At 43.9% G+C, this 17,304-nt stretch overlaps 1 protein-coding gene and 1 pseudogene across 3 annotated transcripts; both read left to right on the forward strand.

Moving 5' to 3' along the window:
- Window positions 1-1,159: 1,159 nt before the first annotated feature.
- On the forward strand, window positions 1,160-4,851 carry LOC124004152 (annotated as a pseudogene).
- Window positions 4,852-4,971: 120 nt separating this feature from the next.
- On the forward strand, window positions 4,972-16,931 carry LOC124002924 (actin-associated protein FAM107A-like). Of its 3 annotated transcripts, none has more exons than XM_046310768.1 (6): window positions 4,972-5,222; window positions 6,021-6,251; window positions 13,030-13,087; window positions 15,743-15,962; window positions 16,047-16,203; window positions 16,558-16,931. In XM_046310768.1, exons 2-6 carry the CDS (start codon window positions 6,228-6,230, stop codon window positions 16,672-16,674), a joined length of 576 nt encoding a protein of 191 aa, XP_046166724.1. In that variant the 5' UTR covers window positions 4,972-5,222; window positions 6,021-6,227; the 3' UTR covers window positions 16,675-16,931. The 3 variants fall into 3 exon arrangements, with proteins under 3 accessions (XP_046166724.1, XP_046166723.1, XP_046166725.1); XM_046310767.1 differs by having other exon boundaries at window positions 4,999-5,675; XM_046310769.1 differs by lacking the exons at window positions 4,972-5,222; window positions 6,021-6,251; window positions 13,030-13,087 and adding an exon at window positions 14,694-14,983.
- The last annotated feature ends 373 nt before the right edge of the window (window positions 16,932-17,304 follow it).

Below are 17,304 nucleotides of genomic sequence, written 5' to 3' on the forward strand. Positions count from 1 at the left end.
CAAGCACTGTTTCAGTTGTTGAGTATTGTTGTGTCATCTTTAAGTATTATTCACACATTTAATGTAAAGTATGTGGTACTATGTTAACGTAACACAGCGGCCCTGGTGTTTTCTTTAAGACACAAGCTGTTGTGGGTACGTCCTTTAATTATTATTTTTTTTGTCATTTAGCTCTTATCCAGAGCGACTTACAGTAGTGAGTGCATACGTTTTTCGTTGTTTATTTACTTTTTTTATATTGTATAAACATGTTGTATAAATGTATTTCCCCCTGAGCAGAAATTAATATGTCAATCAATCAATCAAATGTATTTATAAAGCCCTTCTTACATCAGCTAATGTCACAAAGTGCTGCACTGAAACCCAGCCTAAAACCCCAAACAGCAAGCAATACAGGCCTAGAAGCACGTGTTTTGCCGTTCTGTGTTTAGTGTTTGCCGTTCTGTTTTGTGTTTGCCCTTCTGCACTTTGAAATTAAATCATGTACCGTTACTGTGAGTTTCTTCAGTGCTTATCAATAAAGAGACGCTCTGCTCACCTGGCATTATCAACCACACCCCCACACCTGTGTATGCTAATCACATAAACCAACAATCCAAAGGGTAAATATGGAATCAAGGAAGGGAGCGATTCCAGTAACAATAACGCCATCAGGCCAGTGTATGCCCTCTTGTCCGTTGGCCCATTCCCAATCGCACTGCTGTGTTCTCCGTTAGGTGTTTGATTTCAACACTAGAGGACAGTAAAGGTATGGCAAAAGTAAATAGAACAGCTAAAGCTGCCTTTCTCCGGTGAAAGGTCTCATTGTGTTGTATTGTTTGATCAAATATCCGTTGTCGTGTCCTCCACGGTGTGGCCATCTTGTTTATATGGTGGGTGTGGGCATATTACCATATCCTGGTTTCACAATGTAGCTTACAGGAGTGTTGGCATTTACTCTATACTATAGGCTACAGGATAATCACTCTTGGTTCTCTATTGAGGCTGAACACTGCTGTAGGTTTTACAGGATGACGGTGGAAGTGGGGACTGTTGCTTGAGCTATACAGCATGACAGAGGAGAGTACTCCAGGCTGGCAGGAAATACTTCAGGAATCTCTTCTTCCAGTGTAAAGAACTGCCAAAATACCAAGGAATTGTCTTCTAATTGGCTGTTGAGATGAGACCAAGAGGTGAGAGCTCTGCTTTTGCATGGCATGGAAATGTTTTGAATAAGTTAAATGTGATCGAGTGTGGAATTTGCATTATCTCACATATGTGTCGTTGTGGTTGTGTTGCTGTGGTTGTGGTTGCTAGACGTTGTGTATGCTGTTACTTTCCTCATCGTCATCCTCGTTATGTGGGGAATCTATACCAACCCACCCTACATCCATCAGAGAGCAAGGCTTATACAAAACATATCTTTGGTAAGATCACTTTTTCTCCATATCTATTTCTGTGTGTCTCTTTTGCCCTCTACTTAATCGTTTTTCCCCTCAGTATAATAGCACTGTGTTGTGTTTCTCTTATTTCAGGAGCTCAAAGAGCAACTGTGGTCACTGCTGGTAAGTGTTTCAAGCATTTCCATTTTAGCTATTTCCCGTCTATTTTAATAGTATCAATCAATCTTCATAGTTGAACATGCCGAATATTCAATACATGCAAAATGCTGAATACAAAAGTAAAATATTCTGCGGTAATAATTTATTATGAGGTAAATAGTTGAACTTCAAAGTGATACAGAGAGTTCAGAAGTGTCTCTTATGATGTCTGAGGTTTTCTCTTTGTCCCTGAACCCTCTGTCGCCTATCAGTCAGTAATCTTTAGCTATTCACAGCCTCCTCCCTCACTTCTTGAAAGTAAAGCAGTACTCTGTTTCATCAGATCTAGGAGTGTGATAGTGCTGGTTCTAAAGGAGAGAGACGTAGGAGGGGGGTCCTACATATGAATTATGTCTCTCATAATATGATTTTCTTAACTTTGCATTAATTTCAACTTTGTATCACACTTTGTATCATGTGTAACACTTTGAATCACATCTGAAGATGTTTCCATCTACACACAGTACCAGTCAAAAGTTTGGAAACACCTACTCATTCAAGAGTTTTTCTTTCTTTTTTAAAACTATTTTCTACATTGTGTAGATATTTTGACTACCTCATGAATCTGGTTGAAAGAATGTCAAGAGGGTGCAAAGCTGTCATCAAGGCAAAAGGTGGCTACTTTGAAAAATCTCAAATATATTTTGATTTGTTACTATATGATTCCATATGTGTTATTTCATAGTTTTGATGTCTTCACTATTATTATACAATGTAGAAAATAGTTTTTTTTTTTATTAAGAAAAACCATGGAACGAGGAGGTGTGTCCAAACTTTTTGACTGGTAGGGTAGGTTGCTTGACTGGTTGTATATGAGACTTATCATAAGGATGTGTGTTACAGCTGGATGAGCATGTTGATTTCTCCGTGGGTTTCTAAATATATCATTTCAACACATATCTGTCTGTGCCTGTATTTGTCAGCTGTGCCTGAAATCTCCCATCCAAAATGCAGCCTTTCCAAAAACTGCCCTATCGACCATTTTGCATTTCAAATCAAGAGTGGAGCAGCGACTGTTGTGGGCCCAAAGATCTGCTTTGATGGTAACATGTATGTGTGTTCTTAACCAATTTACATTCATATTGTTAACAGAAATTGACTTATTAGCTAGTGATTAGTGAGCAAGACAGAAATATTTGAATGCAGCCCACCCCTACTTTAAACGTGTCCCAAATTTAAACGTGGATATTTTCACCAAACTTTTGCATGACACTTCAGCTATTGCACATGTGATCGCTACTCCAGCTCTTGTGTTTGGAGTCTTGTGACATGTGACTCTCATCCCCATAGTGTTATGAGTGGTGTGTTGAACAACGTGGGACCAGGCCTGAACCTAGTGCTGGTGAATGGTGAGCTCAGCTTCTCCTAACTTCACCACACAAAGCTGTGATGCACATAGACACACTGCTTTGGAGTGAATGATTGGATTGTTGTGCAATGTGCATCTCTTGTTTTCATAGGTGAAAATGGGAAGATTGAAAAATTTGACTACTTTAACATGTACTCTGGAGGTAAGGACAGTTATAAGAATGCAACATTCAAAAGGCACTCGCACACCTGAGCTATCTTTGTTGCAGGTGCCACGGTAACAATTGAATAGGATACTAGCAAGAGCAGCGTGGGGGTATCACTGCTCTTTATTAAGCTTTACGTATCGGCCTCAAGGCCTTCGTCAGAGCTTTTTTATTAGGATGCAAAAGCGACATGCATTCTATATTCTGATGGAAATGTAAAGGTAGAAATTATCTTGTTTTTTCATCTAAACTACAGTTTTTTTCCCCCTACTTTCTCCAAAAAGAAACAAAGGCCATCTTGGACTTCTTAAAGACGATTAAACCCGGAATGATCGTTCTGGTGGCATCTTTTGATGATGCAGCGACAAAGTAAGTTTAAACTAGTGGTGGGCAGTGGGCACCAATATCGATCATTTGATATGATATCGATATATCGTTTGATGTTAATGTATGAGCAAGGTATATGGTGATATCAGTTTATCCTTCCTGTTAACCTACACTATAATGTGAAAGAAAAGCATAAATGGCTGTTCCTGTATGCACAAAACCCTCTCACAGACCTTCTCACAGGCTGTCTCCTTAGTATTCGTAGCATGCCTGCTGAGTCATCACTCGGTAGATGGGCCTCCCATTGTATTCAGACTGGGTGGGTAGGTTAGGCTCCCAGAACATTCACACCTGGCCCAATGAGCAAACCGCAAACAGATGTCTGGACTTCCCAGAGCAGAGACAGTTGTAAATGTTATTTTTTTTCTAAACCAATATATTGTATCAAGATGAAAATGCAACTGATATAGATTTTCCATATCGGTGCCCATTTCTAGTTTAAATAAATTCAAATATTCATAAATCAATATTCATTTTACATCCTGTTTTCAAATAAGAACAGTCACACATCCACTCTGACCTTCAATCTCTCCTCAGGATGACTGATGAAATCAGGAACATATTTGCGGGACTGGGAAGCAGCAGTATCAAGGATGTCAAATTCAGAGACAGCTGGGTCTTTGCTGGAGGCGCTGGGACAGAACAGAAAAGCCCCTTTGAGAGGGTGAGAGAGCATTTGTAGCAACGACACTGTCTACAACAAATATCAAGATCAATCGATATAAAAATCCCTATTCTGTCCAGCAACATTTTTGCAATACTACTACACAATTATATAGTAGATACTATAGTACTATAAGCTCTCTCTACTTTTGTAATAAAGCAGATGGTATATAGTGTGACAGGTTCTTTGATGAAACTACAGTGTGATGATTTCCTATCTTCTTTTGTTCAGCTGGCTGCCAATAATCAGAAGACCAATATTTACGGAAACTGGCCAGAGGTGGTGGAAATAGCCGGCTGCTTCCCCAGGAAGATCTGACTAGACATCCCATACAGAGATCTCCGAGTATACTGATCTAGAATCATGTCCATCCTATCCATGTATTGTTATTCATTATTATGTCAAAGGCTAAACAGATCCTGAATCGGTACTCATACTATATGAGATGTTTTATAAGTACAGGCCTTGATAGACTTCCTATGAAAATGGTTCCGGACTGGCTTGATGATTGACAGATCAAACAAACCACTGTCAGGATCACTCAACTTTAAGTAACAACTTCTCTGTTCAGACTGGGCATTCATTGTGTGTTTTTTCATGTCAGATTATTATGGTTTATGGTTATGATTACATCATTTTTAGCAAAATAGAGTAGTTTCAAAGTATGTAAAACAATAAAAAAAAAACATGTGTTTTTAAGAAATTCGAGAGATGTTGTTTCAAATTAAATAATGAATCTTGGGCTCCCTCTATGGGATTTTTATTGAACTACAGTTCACGAATTGTACTGTACTTTTAGTATTGTCATAATCCCGGGCCTAATTTGAAATGCGCTGTCTTTTGTGTAGCATCATACTTTTCCCTGGAGAAATGAGTTACCTCGTTCACTTTCGTGTGTTTAGCGTGGTAGCACAACTATTTTGGGAGGGAAGCACCTCTCATTGGTTGACTAGATAGATGGATTTTTGATCCTTCGATGTCGGCCCTTCCTATCATTGTGAAGCAGAATTCACCAAGCGTTGGATTGTTCACCCACTAATAGGGAACGTGAGCTGGGTTTAGACCGTCGTGAGACAGGTTAGTTTTATCCTACTGATGATGTGTTGTTGCAATAGTTGTTGTTGATGTGTTGTTGCAATTCCATCTCTACCTAATCCCTGTTGTTGGTGTTTTCCAGGACTCCCTTGCCTGGTTCCAGATCTGTTTGTGCTATAATGTGAATTCCTTGTCACTCATTATCATGCCACACATGCGCATGTTTGGCGTGACAATGAAACAGACTGGCACCCAGGCTAAGGACTCCCTGGATAGCAGTGGCAATTGCTAGTGAGGGGATTACCTAGGTTAAATAGATAAATGAATGGTGTAGTGGCCAGCTAGACCTTCCCTGGCTGCACAGAGCACCAATACGCCCCCCCATTACCGTATGCAAACCGGCTGCTCCGTCAACCTCAATTAGCCTAATCTGCACTGGACCCCCCTTAAGCTTTGGAGAGTGGCGAGTGGGGACCACCGGTTACCCACGAACAGGTGGTCAGGAGTTTTTTTTTCTTCTTTGATGTTATTCTTCTTAATCATCTAATCTCTACCTCCCTTTGTTTCTGTTTCTCTCTCTCTTTCTCACAAACCCCGACCCTCACTCTTCTCTCGCTCTCCTCAGTTATCTCCTTTCCTTGCAATCTCTTACCCTCTCAACCAAAATATCAACTGCTCCCTTCTCTTTCCTTCTCAAGCTTCTCCCCACCCACCCCCCTTTCTCACCCATCTCTCTTTCTCTAGGCTCTCTTCCTCCCCCCACTCCTAAAGAGGCAGACCTCTATATTTCGCTCATTTGTTGACGTGCTTGGTGTGATTAACGGCTGGTGAATTCCCTAGATTTAATGCGCCCTCTCTGAGACTGGTGTCACGCATTAGATGACGGTCGGGTTGTCAACTTGTCCTTGGTCCTGGGGGAGTCCATTCCTCCCCGCTCTCCTCTCCTTCACCAGAGACCAGCTCGAGTGAAACTTCAGAACAAGTGAAACTTCAGGAACTGTACAAACTCACCTACTCTTGCCGAGGATCTCAGCTCATCCTGAGGCCATGGGAGTCACCCACGGAAAGAAAGTAAGTAACTATTATGTTTCCTTCCTCATTTTATCACTTCTGATTTGACACGACGCTGGACTCTGACAAATCTCAGGTCACATGGTCAGCTTGCAGGGTGGTGCTGCAGAGACATGCATTATGTTAATAGACTGGAAATGTTAAACAACTATTCTAATTAACTTTGATGTGTCTGTAAGCCCAAAAAAGGCCTGAAGGTCTATGACACTTGCGAGCCATAAAACCTGAGGCAATTGTTTTTCAATTGTAATTCATGTTTTGAACCTCAACCAGATTGAAAGTTCATGTTTGTCTCTGAATGAACATCTTTCATCGAACCTGTTTCATAGAATAAAGAATTACAGAAACGTTTGGTTTCCATCTTAGGCCACAGAGTTGCTTCACTGGCTATTTACACATTTGTTAAATTCAAATGAGCCGTAGAAACCCACCGGAGCACACACTGGATGAATCAATGAAATGACGTTGAACCAATGTGAAGTAAACGATGAATTGACGTCTGTGCCCAGTGGAACCTTCTGAAATATTCTGACAGCAATTGAAAGAGTGACAGTACGTTTTGTCTGGACCTTCAAGCTTTGTGTGTAACCCAAAATAATTGTGTGTCTGTGTGAAACAACACGTAGACTTAGACCCCGTAAGAGCAGCATGTTTACCCCAGAGCGAAGGTTCTGCTGTTGTGTCACATTAATGGTCTACGCACAGCATCTTCTCCCAGAGATTAGCCAATCGGTGGCGATACCACCTCATTATCGTAAGAGCATTGAACCAACGGAGATGCCATTACTACAGCTCAACCAGATGTACACACACACGTACTCTCCTCGTATTCATTAGCAGGGTTTGGGTCAATTCCCTTTGAACAGTGATGCTATCGCTAAACCTCAACAAGATTATAGACTACACTCTCCTGGTATTCATTTAGATGACATCATGTTAGCATTACCTTCACTGAACTCTTACAATACTACAGCTCAACAAGATTATAGACTACACTCTCCTGGTATTCATTTAGATGACATCATGTTAGCATTACCTTCACTGAACTCTTACAATACTACAGCTCAACAAGATTATAGACTACACTCTCCTGGTATTCATTTAGATGACATCATGTTAGCATTACCTTCACTGAACTCTTACAATACTACAGCTCAACAAGATTATAGACTACACTCTCCTGTTAGGGTTGGATCCAAATGGACAGACTGGGTACATGGAGGAACATCGGTGAGGGTCATGCTTTTTCAATTTCAGAAAATGGCAAAAGGCACAGGCCCATCCCTTGTTAGCTTAAGATTTTGAAGAAAATAAAACAGATCTGATGATATAAAGTGATCTATAACAGCGCGTTGTTCCGCGATGCTTTATGCTAGAAACAAGCTGTAAAATACCAGGGAAAGACTCGACTCCGTTGCATTTGGGGATATCATTCTTTCCTTTCTTTGACATTCAGAGGCTGGGCTACAACCTTCTATATCTAATTCTGTCACTATCAATTGATTACGCTATTCACTTTCTGTACAGTAGAAGATGTTTAAACACAGACAGCTTCTAGGGAAACCCTTCTTGACCTTCTCTCATTGGGTTAAGCCAAGAGTAGCCGGCAGTTGAAGCTGACATATTTCTGCATCTGGCAGTTGAAGCTGACATATTTCTGCATCTGGCAGTTGAAGCTTACATTGTTCTGCATCTGACAGTTGAAGCTTACATTTGTCTGCATCTGGCAGTTGAAGCTTACATTTGTCTGCATCTGGCAGTTGAAGCTTACATTGTTCTGCATCTGGCAGTTGAAGCTTACATTGTTCTGCATCTGGCAGTTGAAGCTGACATTGTTCTGCATCTGGCAGTTGAAGCTTACATTGATCTGCATCTGACAGTTGAAGCTTACATATTTCTGCATCTGGCAGTTGAAGCTTACATTGTTCTGCATCTGACAGTTGAAGCTTACATATTTCTGCATCTGACAGTTGAAGCTTACATTTTTCTGCATCTGGCAGTTGAAGCTGACATATTTCTGCATCTGGCAGTTGAAGCTGACATTTTTCTGCATCTGGCAGTTGAAGCTTACATTGTTCTGCATCTGACAGTTGAAGCTTACATTGTTCTGCATCTGACAGTTGAAGCTTACATTGTTCTGCATCTGACAGTTGAAGCTTACACTTTTCTGCATCTGGCAGTTGAAGCTTACACTTTTCTGCATCTGGCAGTTGAAGCTTACACTTTTCTGCATCTGGCAGTTGAAGCTTACATTTTTCTGCATCTGGCAGTTGAAGCTTACATTTTTCTGCATCTGTAGGCCTACTGTCTGTGTTGGAAAGGTAGGACTAACTTTTTAAAGTACCATGCTCAGATTCCTACTGATGTCTCAGATTTGTCTATTTGCAAACAGGGACAGTTTCTGTGGCAATTTTGATTTGGCATTGGGAAATAGGCCTATGTGTTCATTTTATCATATCTCTCTATCTAATTTTTGCCTGTAATTTAGGTAATTTGTATGGAATTATACAATATTCTGCTAATATGTAAAATTACGTAAAATTGCATTAAAAGTTTATAAAATACTTTATTTCTCGGACCTGCAAATACGATGATAGATTCATGCAATGCTTTTACTATAAAAGGAGATCTTTCCACCCCTACCATTGTCTACGGTGGTCTGTGAAGCCTCAACCTGGCCCACTGCCATGTTTGCTATTACAATTCCTGCATTGCCATGTAAATGCTTTAAGGATGAAGAACAATTTCTAAAATGGAATATCTAAGGCTCGAGTCTGTCCCGGAAATTAGGGTAAATGGTAAGGATGTTTTGTTTGAATCATTATTTTGGGTATAGAGGATCGTCCCTTTTTTTTCTTTAAGTGCTCAGGGCAGGTTTTCATTTCAGAGGGCCGATTTTCTCCATGTAACCTCTTATAATGAATCAAATTCACTTCCTTAGTCAATGGCTGATCATGTTAGTATCCGGGTTGGGCGGTCAATACCATTTCAATTTAGTCATTTGTAGTGGTGGATCGGGACAAAATGACAAAGAAGCTTAAAATACCAGTACACCACTGCCAATAGGTAGACTGAGTCGCTGTGTATAAAGTTAGCCAGCCCATTCAATATTTAATGAAAACCTATCTGCTGTTGCGACATACATTTTTTAAACTTTTCAATTAATTAATTATATACCCATAAAAAAACATTGAGTATACAGTGGGGCGGGCAAAAACGTATTTAGTCAGCCACCAATTGTGCAAGTTCTCCCACTTAAAAAGATGAGAGGCCTGTAATTCTCATCATAGGTACACTTCAACTATGACAGACAAATGAGAGAAAAAAAATCCAGAAAATCACATTGTAGGATTTTTAATGAATTTATTTGCAAAGGTTTATCTCAATACTTTGGCAATGACAGAGGTCAAACATTTTCTGTAAGTCTTCACAAGATTTTCACACACTGTTGCTGATATTTTGGCCCATTCCTCCATGCAGATCTCCTCTAGAGCAGTGATGTTTTGGGGCTGTTGCTGGGCAACACAGACTTTCAAATCCCTCCAAAGATTTTCTATGGGGTTGAGATCTGGAGACTGGCTGGGCCACTCCAGGACCTTGAAATGCTTCTTACGAAGCCACTCCTTCTTTTCCCGGGCGGTGTGTTTGGGATCATTGTCATGCTGAAAGACCCAGCCACGTTTCATCTTCAATACCCTTGCTGATGGTTTTCACTCAAAATCTCACGATACATGGCCCCATTCAATCTTTCCTTTACACGGATCAGTCGTCTTGGTCCCTTTGCAGAAAAACAGCCCCAAAGCATGATGTTTCCACCCCCATGCTTCACAGTAGGTATTGTGTTCTTTGGATGCAACTCAGCATTCTTTGTCCTCCAAACACGACGAGTTGAGTTTTTACCAAAAAGTTATATTTTGGTTTCATCTGACCATATGACATTCTCCCAATCTTCTTCTGGATCATCCAAATGCTCTCTAGCAAACTTCAGACGGGCCTGGACATGTACTGGCTTAAGCAGGGGGACACGTCTGGCACTGCAGGATTTGAGTCCCTGGCGGCGTAGTGTGTTACTGATGGTAGGCTTTGTTACTTTGGTCCCAGCTCTCTGCAGGTCATTCACTAGGTCCCCCCGTGTGGTTCTGGGATTTTTACTCACCGTTCTTGTGATCATTTTGACCCCACGGGGTGAGATCTTGCGTGGAGCCCCAGATTGAGGGAGATTATCAGTGGTCTTGTATGTCTTCCATTTCCTAATAATTGCTCCCACAATTGATTTCTTCAAGTCAAGCTGCTTACCTATTGCAGATTCAGTCTTCCCAGCCTGGTGCAGGTCTACAATTTTGTTTCTGGTGTCCTTTGACAGCTCTTTGGTCTTGGCCATAGTGGAGTTTGGAGTGTGACTGTTTGAGGTTGTGGACAGGTGTCTTTTATACTGATAACAAGTTCAAACAGGTGCCATTAACACAGGTAACACTGGAGGACAGAGGAGCCTCTAAAAGAAGAAGTTACAGGTCTGTGAGAGCCAGAAATCTTGCTTGTTTGTAGGTGACCAAATACTTATTTTCCACCATAATTTGCAAATAAATTCATTAAAAATCCTACAATGTGATTTTCTGGATTGTTTTTCTCATTTTGTCTGTCATAGTTGAAGTGTACCTATGATGACAATTACAGGCCTCTGTCGTCTTTAAGTGGGAGAACTTGCACAATTGGTGGCTGACTAAATACTTTTTTGCCCCACTGTAACTTGTAGATGCCTCGTGAGCTTACGTTCAAATGTCGTACCCCATCAGAACTCAAAATATGAGCTTGTTTTACTTCTTTGTTTGTAAATATGTACTGTAAATGTAAACAACCACTGTACAGCCTAAAAAAAAAGTCTTTATTCAATTTGTATCTTGGAAATTGAGCGTGACAGTGTGGTGTGATTGAAATTGAAAGGCACTGTTCCCGCGTCAGCGGAGACTGCATTTTACAGTGAACACTGCATATTTCGGCTCAATCTGAAATTACCTTTGCGTTTCCAGCACACAATCTGTAACGCTTCAGCGATACAGACTGACTAGAGCCCATAGTCAAAACTATAATGTTGATATCATGGATGGTCAGTCCTTGTATCCATAGCTCTGTCCATGACGTTTTTAGAGTGGTTACATTTCTCAAGGTAAGTCTCTCCACTGTTGACCACATCAGTGATGGCGAGGCATTATCATCGTTTGAAATGCAGATTTCCTTTCTTTGAACTATTGTTATGCTGCGCCAAACTCAGGCCATAAGAGATGATGTCTGGCTGACCTCCACCTCAGGCAACATATGTACATGTAGACAAATGCAATGAACCACCAGATTCTGTTTAGCTTTCATTTAAAACAAAGTTGGACTCGCTTTTAATCTGTTGCAGCAGTATGTCCAGCAGAAGGATTTAATCTGAGATACACTCAGTGGCCAGTTCACGAAAATGGTTTGCTCCAACAGACAGTCACGTGGCCGTGGCTTGCTATATAAGGCAGGCAGACGGGCATCAAGGCATTCAGTTACTGTTCGATTGAACATTAGAATGGGCAAAACGACTGACTGAAGCGACTTTGAGCATGGTATGATCATCGGTGCCAGGCACGACGGTTCCATTATCTCAGAAACGGCCGGCCTTCTGGGCTTTTCACACACGACAGTGTCTAAGGTTTATCAATAATGGTGTGACAAACAAAAAACATCCAGTCAGCTGCAGTCCTGTGAGCGAAAACAGTTTGTTGATGAGAGGTCGAAGGAGAACGGCAAGAATTGTGCAAGCTAACAGGCGGCCACAAACAGTAAAGTAACACTTCAGTACAACAGCGCATCTCGGAACACGAGTCTTTGTCGTCCTTATCACAGATGGGCTATTGCAGCAGACGACCACACCGGGTTCCACTCCTATCAGCTAAAAACAAGAAGAAGTGGCTCCAATGGGCACGGTATCACCAAACAACGCCTGGTCCGACGAATCCCGATTCATGTTGATGTCAGAGTCGGGATTTGGTGTTAGCAGCATGAGTCCATGGCCACATCCTGCCTGGTGTTAATGGTACAGGCTGGTGGCGGTGGAGTAAGGGTGTGGGGAATGTTTTCCTGGCACACATTAGGTCCCTTGATACCAATTGAGTAATGTTTCCATGCCCTGAAGAATTCAGGCTGTTCTGGAGGCAAATGGGATTCTGACCCAGTCCAGATGGATTTGCCCTAAAAAACTGGCCACTGATTGTATATTACTCCTCTAAACAAGGCTTCATATTGTATTGAAAAAAATAATTGTATTGAACGTTATTGCCAGTAACTAAGGCCTGTTGTTTGTGGTTTTGTCGGTAATGAGGTGGATGGCAGGCCTCCACAAGGGCCTCTCCTCTCGGTTCACTGGTCATCTGGGTCTGTAGCTGCCCCTTCACATCACAAGGGCCTCTCCTCTCGGTTCACTGGTCATCTGGGTCTGTAGCTGCCCCTTCATGTCTGGTCTAACACAAACAACAAAGGACCATTGTTGAGCTGATTGTCCATTGGGACATTCAAAATGAGTAGGATGTGATCACCTTATGAAAGATATCCTCGAAATTAGACCATTCAAAATGTTTGTGGAAAAACATGGTACGAGAGAGAGAGAGAGAGAGAGAGAGAGAGAGAGAGAGAGAGCAGCTGGGAAAGACATTACTGTGACACATTCTGCTGTATTCTTTGGTCTGACAGTTCCTCTGACAGTTCCTCTGACAGTTTCTCATGTGGTTGATTGTGTTTTATCTGTTGACAGAGTGAACACCACCTCCAAATCTCTCCCACAAGAAGTAGAACACCTCTGAAGGGAACAGGTGAGAACAATCTGTTATCCGATTAGAATAGAATAAGAATACATCACTTAGCATCTACCTGTATTGTCATTGGACAATGAAGATGTAGGGCAGTTGTCCCAGACACAGGTTAAATCTAGTCCTGGACAGAAAAAGCAGGCTCAATGGAGAATCTCCATTGAAAGTCCTTACTAGTCCGGGACTAGACGTAATCTGTGTCCGGGTCACCAGCCTGTAGTGTCTATCTACCACGAGGCGCGTGGAGGTGCTTTGTGATACTGTAAATCCTTAACCATATTGTGATGGGTGTAATTATGTAAATAGGTCCGGCAGTTGGCTTCCAGTGAGGAGATTTAAACAGGGCGGGGCTCGAGCCCTGGGTAATCCAACCTAGAGGGCGAGGCACGGAGGGAGAGGGGAGAGAGAGAGTGGAGGGATCAAAGTCACAAAGCGAAGGGGAGGGAGAGGGAGAGAGGGTAGAGGAGGAAGAGGGGAGATAGAGGGACAGTGGAGAGAGAGAGTGGAGGGATCAAAGTCACAAAGCGAAGGGGAGGGAGAGGGAGAGAGGGTAGAGGAGGGGAGAGAGAGTGGAGGGATCAAAGTCACAAAGCGAAGGGGAGGGAGAGGGAGAGAGGGTAGAGGAGGGGAGAGAGAGAGTGGAGGGATCAAAGTCACAAAGCGAAGGGGAGGGAGAGGGAGAGAGGGTAGAGGAGGGGAGGGAGAGAGAGAGAGTGGAGGGATCAAAGTCACAAAGCGAAGGGGAGGGAGGGGAGAGGGAGAGAGGGTAGAGGAGGGAGAGATAGAGAGTGGAGGGATCAAAGTCACAAAGCGAAGGGGATGGAGAGGGAGAGAGGGTAGAGGAGGGGAGGGAGAGTGGGAGGGAGGGAGAGAGGGTAGAGGAGGGGAGGGGAGGGAGAGAGGGTAGAGGAGGGGAGGGAGAGAGGGTAGAGGAGGGGAGGGAGAGGGGGAGGGGAGGGAGAGAGGGTAGAGGGGGAGGGAGAGAGGGGAGAGGGTAGAGGAGGGAGAGGGGAGATAGAGGGACAGTGGAGAGAGAGAGTGGAGGGATCAAAGTCACAAAGCGAAGGGGGGACGGGAGGGAGAGAGGGTAGAGGGGTAGGGGAGGGGAGGAGAGAGGGTAGAGGAGGGGAGGGAGAGAGGGTAGAGGAGGGGAGGGAGAGAGGGTAGAGGAGGGGAGGGAGGGAGAGAGGGTAGAGGGGGAGGGAGAGGGAGAGGGTAGAGGAGGGAGAGGGGAGATAGAGGGACAGTGGAGAGAGAGAGTGGAGGGATCAAAGTCACAAAGCGAAGGGGAGGGAGAAGGAGAGAGGGTAGAGGAGGGGAGGGAGAGAGGGGAGAGAGGGTAGAGGAGGGGAGGGAGAGAGGGTAGAGGAGGGGAGGGAGAGAGGGGTAGAGAGGGGAGGGGAGGGAGAGAGGGTAGAGGGGGAGGGAGAGAGGGTAGAGGAGGGAGAGGGGAGATAGAGGGACAGTGGAGAGAGTGGAAGGATCAAAGTCACAAAGCGAACGGGAGGGAGAGGGAGAAATGGTAGAGGGATAGAGGAGAGGAGAGGAGGAGGGAAAGAGGAGATGATGTATGGAGAGAGAGGGGGCAGTAGCGAGGCTACAGGACAACCTGAGCAGTCATGTGACTGACTAGCGGCTAGAGGTGTGGCCAGGGCTGGAGGTGGGGCTGAGGTGGAATGGAGACAGAGGTGTTAGGGTAGTGGAGCAGGGAGTGGCTATGGAGGTAGGCTCCCAGACCAGCCCAGCTCTGGCCAGACCTCTGGATTCATAGTGCCAGTGATAGCTTTGCTAGCTTACTTATCACTAGCCGGGCTCTGGGCTCCATAGAAGAGATGGATACTAGCAGTGTCATCCTAAACAGAACACCAGGGAGGCAGAGAGAGGGACTGGTCAAGTCAGGTAAGGGACCTATAGATAATTTCACAGTGAGAGAAACAACTGCAGAAAGAGTAGCTTTTCATAGGAACTGATTGATGATTGGTGTAAAAAGGGCATCATGTGTTGGGTTTGTGAGCACATCATTAATATATATATGAATTAATGATTCGATATTGGGTTGATAGGTGTTGATGATCATGTTTCCATCCCTCTGGAAAATCACGGAGGCAAACTTTGTATTTATGCAAACACTTTGTAAATATGGTCCTTGGAGTTTGATAGTGAAATGTATAACCACAACATGTGCACAATAAGCTGGTGCAATAGGACACCTGTTGTTCTATGTAGTTCTGATATGGAGATGGCTAATGCCCTAACTTGGTCCTAGATCTGCTTGTACTGCACAGCCAACTCCTATGATGTTTCCCATTTCAATAACCGTAGGAGTTGGCAAGACAGCACAAACAGATCTGGGTCTAAGCTACTAATGGATCACTGTTGTCCATGCCAAGGAATAGAACATAAGCTTAACAGCTGTGGTGCTATAAACAGAACCAAATGACCTGTTTAGCTGATTCTGCTGCTATGATGCAACTGGAGTGTGTCTGGCCAGCGGAAAAGGGACATGGTTTTAGTTGTGTAATGTGTAATGTTACTAAGTGATGTAACCTCTGTCCATCATTTCTGCTCCTGTCTAATACGAGGCTTACGGACATGTTTTTACAACGAGGATGTGAGCTCAGGCAAAACGTTCAAGTTGACTTTGTCTCTGTCCCCCAGCCTCAGCCCACACTGGCCTGCTGTCGGACCGGGATGGAGAGCAGGGTCAACGTGCAGAGGACCAAGAGCAGGGGAAGTCGGGTGGATCCCCACCTCAGCCAGAGAGTCAGGAGGAGGAGGGCAGAGACCTTATCATCCAGCCCAAGAAGCGCCTCAACCTGGTCCGAGTCTCCAAGAGCCACCAGGAGCTCCACAGGGAGTTAAGGATGACACACAAGAGGTAGGGCTTGTACAGGGTAGCCCAAGCGTGCGCGCTGCACATAGCTGCAAACACGCTTCAGCAGTCATTTTTGTTCTCTGTCAGAGGTCCCTGTCTGGATGTGAAGCCAGAGCTCCAGCGTGTTCTGGACCAGAGGAACTGGGAACAGGGGATGAAACAGAGGAGAGCGGCAGAGGAGGAGAAGAAGGACAGGTCTCCTCTCCAACGGGAACTGCTCAAGAGGCACCAGAGGCTGGAGGAGGTTGGTATGCGTCATGTCAACGTGGTGGAGACCGCCTTTGCGGTAAACGCTGTGCATGTCTGCAGTACTTTGGCGATTACGGCTTGAATCCAGCCCCTTGCTTTTGCGTCTGTCTGACTTGTCAAAGTTGACATGTTTCACACTGTGCAAAGCTTCACTCGTGCATTACTAGCTCATTTACATACAATGCTCATTATTAAAATGTAAGATGGAGTCAAAGCAGACATGACTTATTCAGTTCCTGCGAACTTTACATACTGTGTCCTGTTGGGTTGAAACGTGTACATACACATGGTATGCAGTCCTATCTACCTCTGTATTCAATGACTGTCAGTGTCCATCTGTTCCCTGCAGCTGGAGAGGGAGCTAAAGGCACAGCAGGAGGGCCTGCAGAGTTCCCCAGAGTTCATCAGAGTTAAAGAGAGCCTGAGACGCACCACCATACTGGATCTGGGAGAGAAGGTAGTTTAAAAGGACCGACGGGAAGATGTGTAACGTATGGCTAGAGTGGCGTTGGGGTTGTTTTAGCATCTACATGAGGTAAGGATAGGATGGTGTGGATAAATGATTACACAGAGGTGGAAGGAAGACTGACATTGAGCTATTCAATTGGGTTGACAGTTGGTGGGATAGTGTGCTTGGCATAGTTCAGGACAACAGTGATCCATTAGTAGCTTAGACCCAGATCTGTTTGTGCTGTCTTGCCAACTCCTACGGTTATTGAAATGGAAAAACATCATAGGAGTTGGCTGTACAGTACAAGCAGATCTGGGACCAAGTTAGGGCATTAGCTGTTAGCTAGCTGCATGGGAGTACAGATGGATGCACGCATGGTGCAGATTGGTGCCTGAACATGTCGTCGACCACACGTCTTCTCCGGAAGAGCCTACTGCATGAAGGTAACCACCCCTTGTCCAATTGGCCTTTTGAAGAACATCTTTATTTGTTCCAATTAGGGATCGACTCCCTGCTAGCCTGGTCCCAGGTCTGTTTGTTGTCTTGCCAACTCCAATATTATCTTCCATGACAACGACCATAGGATCTGGCTATACCGCACAAACAGATCTGGGACATGGCTGGGCCCTCCCATCCTCTGAGAGA

Source organism: Oncorhynchus gorbuscha, linkage group LG18, assembly GCF_021184085.1.
Source record: "Oncorhynchus gorbuscha isolate QuinsamMale2020 ecotype Even-year linkage group LG18, OgorEven_v1.0, whole genome shotgun sequence".
In the NCBI taxonomy this organism is placed as follows: Eukaryota; Metazoa; Chordata; class Actinopteri; order Salmoniformes; family Salmonidae; genus Oncorhynchus; species Oncorhynchus gorbuscha.

What these genes read in the sequence shown, in the direction of transcription:
- LOC124002924 (XM_046310768.1), top strand. Translation starts at nt 6,228, where the DNA reads ATGGGAGTCACCCACGGAAAGAAA. An exon ending in TTAAGGATGACACACAAGAG is followed by an intron (nt 15,963 to 16,046) that starts GTAGGGCTTGTA and finishes GTTCTCTGTCAG; the next exon opens with AGGTCCCTGTCTGGATGTGA. An exon ending in GGCACCAGAGGCTGGAGGAG is followed by an intron (nt 16,204 to 16,557) that starts GTTGGTATGCGT and finishes TGTTCCCTGCAG; the next exon opens with CTGGAGAGGGAGCTAAAGGC.